This window comes from Fukomys damarensis, unplaced genomic scaffold (genome assembly GCF_012274545.1).
Source record: "Fukomys damarensis isolate Sample0158 unplaced genomic scaffold, DMR_v1.0_HiC HiC_scaffold_15, whole genome shotgun sequence".
NCBI classification, from domain to species: Eukaryota; Metazoa; Chordata; class Mammalia; order Rodentia; family Bathyergidae; genus Fukomys; species Fukomys damarensis.
In genome coordinates, this window is record NW_022900927.1 from 54,463,861 (window position 1) to 54,466,723 (window position 2,863).

Sequence of the window (2,863 nt, forward strand, 5' to 3'; positions counted from 1 at the left end):
CTGCAAAGGTCGCTAAATAAAAAAGCCTGATTTCAATCCCCAGTACCCCAAAAAAAAAAAAAAAAAAGTATAGTATTTAGACTCATAATTTGCTCATTTGTTATGACCAGAGTAGATTTTTATATCACCAGCTAAAAATCTTCACATCAAAAAAGCAAACTGCATAGTATCCAAAACAACTTTTCAAACTGAAAATATGAAAAACAGAGATCTACTTACATAAGGGAGTAAAGGACTGCAAATAATAGTAGCCATAACAAAATATATTCTATAATACAATAAGAAAAGACAAAAGCTAGCATTTTAAGCAATACATTTATTATACATCTTAAACCTTGTCATACATTGATATAATTATATAAGGGATTTACAAGCCAAAGTAATGTCATGTAACAAATAATAGAACTGATAATGTCTGTTCTTTTAGGAAAACAATGAATAGTAATCAAACATCTCAGGTGGAAAGACTAATAATCTATTCTATTTATTTGTTGAGAAAAAGCTAGAAGGTATGTGATTTACAGGGAAACACAAGTTAATTCAACGGAATAATTGGCTTAGGAAGAAATATGTGTAACATATACCATCTAGCAAGAATTGTGGATCACATCAGGGTTGCTACAAAGGGGAGTCTCAGATGGAGGGCTAAACTAGATCATTTTAATACTTCTCTGAACTACATAATTTAATGTCTATCAATGAAAAATAAGCTTATTAGAAAATAAATGTTTTATTAATATTTTCCCAAACACTAGTAACCTAATTGCAGAAAATAATACCATTATTCCTTTACTCCTAATTGAGATAAACTCAGTTATCATTTATTAACTAGCCTTAAGTAAATTTAACTTTAAATATCTTTCCATGCCAATTGCCAGAAGTTCAAGGCCAGCCTAAACTGTACAAGACCCTGTCTCAAAAAAATATAAAATAAAAATCATCTCCCCATGTATATATCATGTATTAAACAAATAATCTATTATGCAAACAATCCAACTATCTAGTTTTTTAAGGCAAAAGTAAACAATATTGACTATCAGACCACAGTGACCACAGACAATTACTCAGATCAAATAAAGCAAAGGCAAAGGGAGGAGAGGAGGGAAGTAAAAAGGATTAAGATGCAATGGGTACATGTACCAACTCCCTACAACAAATGTGTTCATGTATTGTAAACATGTACAATCAATAAAAAAGCCACTAAGGTAATTTTCAAATCTTGGCTTTACCTAATAATATAGTACTATCAGTCACAGTTCATTACCTCTGAGTTAGCATGTTCAGCGTGTAACTTTTTGCACTCATCTTTGAGTTTTTCAGATTCTCTCTCACGCTCCAAGGTCATATTATCCATTAGTGTTTGAACTTGGACCAGTTCTTTCTTTAGCACAGCAACATCTTCTATACCAGGCCTTTGAAGCTGTGAAGTCACACATTTTAATTAAACATTACAGAGAAAAATTAAATGGAAGGGGGGATGGCAGGGACAGATGAAGCATTAGGATTTATGGCAGGTTGCATATGCTTGATTTGTTTATTCATATATTTACTGAATGATAAATAAAGGAAAGTCAAGGATAAATGAGAGGTTTGTAAGCCTGGAGAGAGTGTGGTATCAGTGAGAGAGATATAGTCATGGAAGCAATAATGATGACAGTTTTACTGTTGAATTTCAAACAAAAGATAGAAATTCAACTGGAAGTGGATTTATAAAACTAAAGTACTCGATCCCCGGTACCAAAAAAAAAAAACTAAAGTACAAAGGAAGGTCAGGATCACAGAGGAATATATGGAAAATACTAAGAAGGACATATTTAGACAGAAACAACAAAACTATTAAAGTAGTAAGTTATATATCATAACAGCCCATTTTTATAAAGATCACACATATGTATGTGTAGGTGACATTGTATAGGAAATTTTTTATTTCCTCCTATTAACTCTATTTTTAAAAATTTATTCAGAGTATGTATTTCCTCTTAATTTATAGCATAAAAGTAATTCTAGTACATGGTTCCTAAATTACCAGTTCAGTCTTCAGATCTTGAATTACAGTTGCTCCTTTGTTTAATTCATCTGTCAGATGTGTCACTTTTTGTTCAGCAGCTTCCCGAAGACTCCTTTCTTCATCATATTTTGACTTTATATCTAATTAAAGATATTAATATAAATACTTGCTTCATGACATTAACTCTAAGGAAAGAGAGTTTTATAAATTCTGTATATTATTCTGCATATCCATACATCACTCTAATTCACTAACTATAAATATACACAATAAAATTATACTTCCGATATTAGATGAACTTTAAAATAAATTCTAACCACAAAAAAACAGAAAGAAGGAAGGAGAAATGGGAAGGGAAGGGGAAATAAAAAGAATTAAGATGTGTTACATACATGTACATAACATGATGAATGCAATCATTATGTACTACAAAAGTAATACAAATTGTAAAAAATTTAAATAAATTACACCCAACACTAAGTTATTAATTAGTATGTCAATATAAAGTTGGTCACACACAATAGTTTACCTAGAAGGACATAGTTTTTAAAACTACAATATGAGCTGGGTGTGGTAGCACAGGGTTATAATCCTAGCATTAGGAAGGCTGAGGCAAGGGGTCATAAGTTTGAGGCCAGCCTGTGCTACACAGTGAGTTCAAGGCCAGCCTGAACTATACAGCAAGACCCTGTTCCCCCCCAAAAAATAAATAAATAAATGAAAATAAATAAAATTAAATACAATATGCACCCGGGCATGGTGGTACATGCCTGTAATCCCAGAACTCAGGAGACCGAGACAAGAGGATTGTTATAAATTCAAAGCCAGTGAGTTCAAGGCCAGCCTGAACTATAT

General features: G+C 31.9%; 1 protein-coding gene across 1 annotated transcript in view; it reads right to left on the minus strand.

Annotated features, from left to right (window-relative positions):
* The window catches only part of Eea1 (early endosome antigen 1), a 114,254-nt gene that overhangs the window by 65,536 nt on the left and 45,855 nt on the right, over positions 1 to 2,863 (minus strand). Inside the window, exons 10-11 of the mRNA XM_033763496.1 lie at positions 2,027 to 2,148; positions 1,265 to 1,420 (exon numbers count right to left, since the gene is read on the minus strand). Of these exons, the coding sequence (XP_033619387.1) occupies positions 1,265 to 1,420; positions 2,027 to 2,148 (278 nt within the window). The remainder of the gene's footprint in view (positions 1 to 1,264; positions 1,421 to 2,026; positions 2,149 to 2,863) is intronic.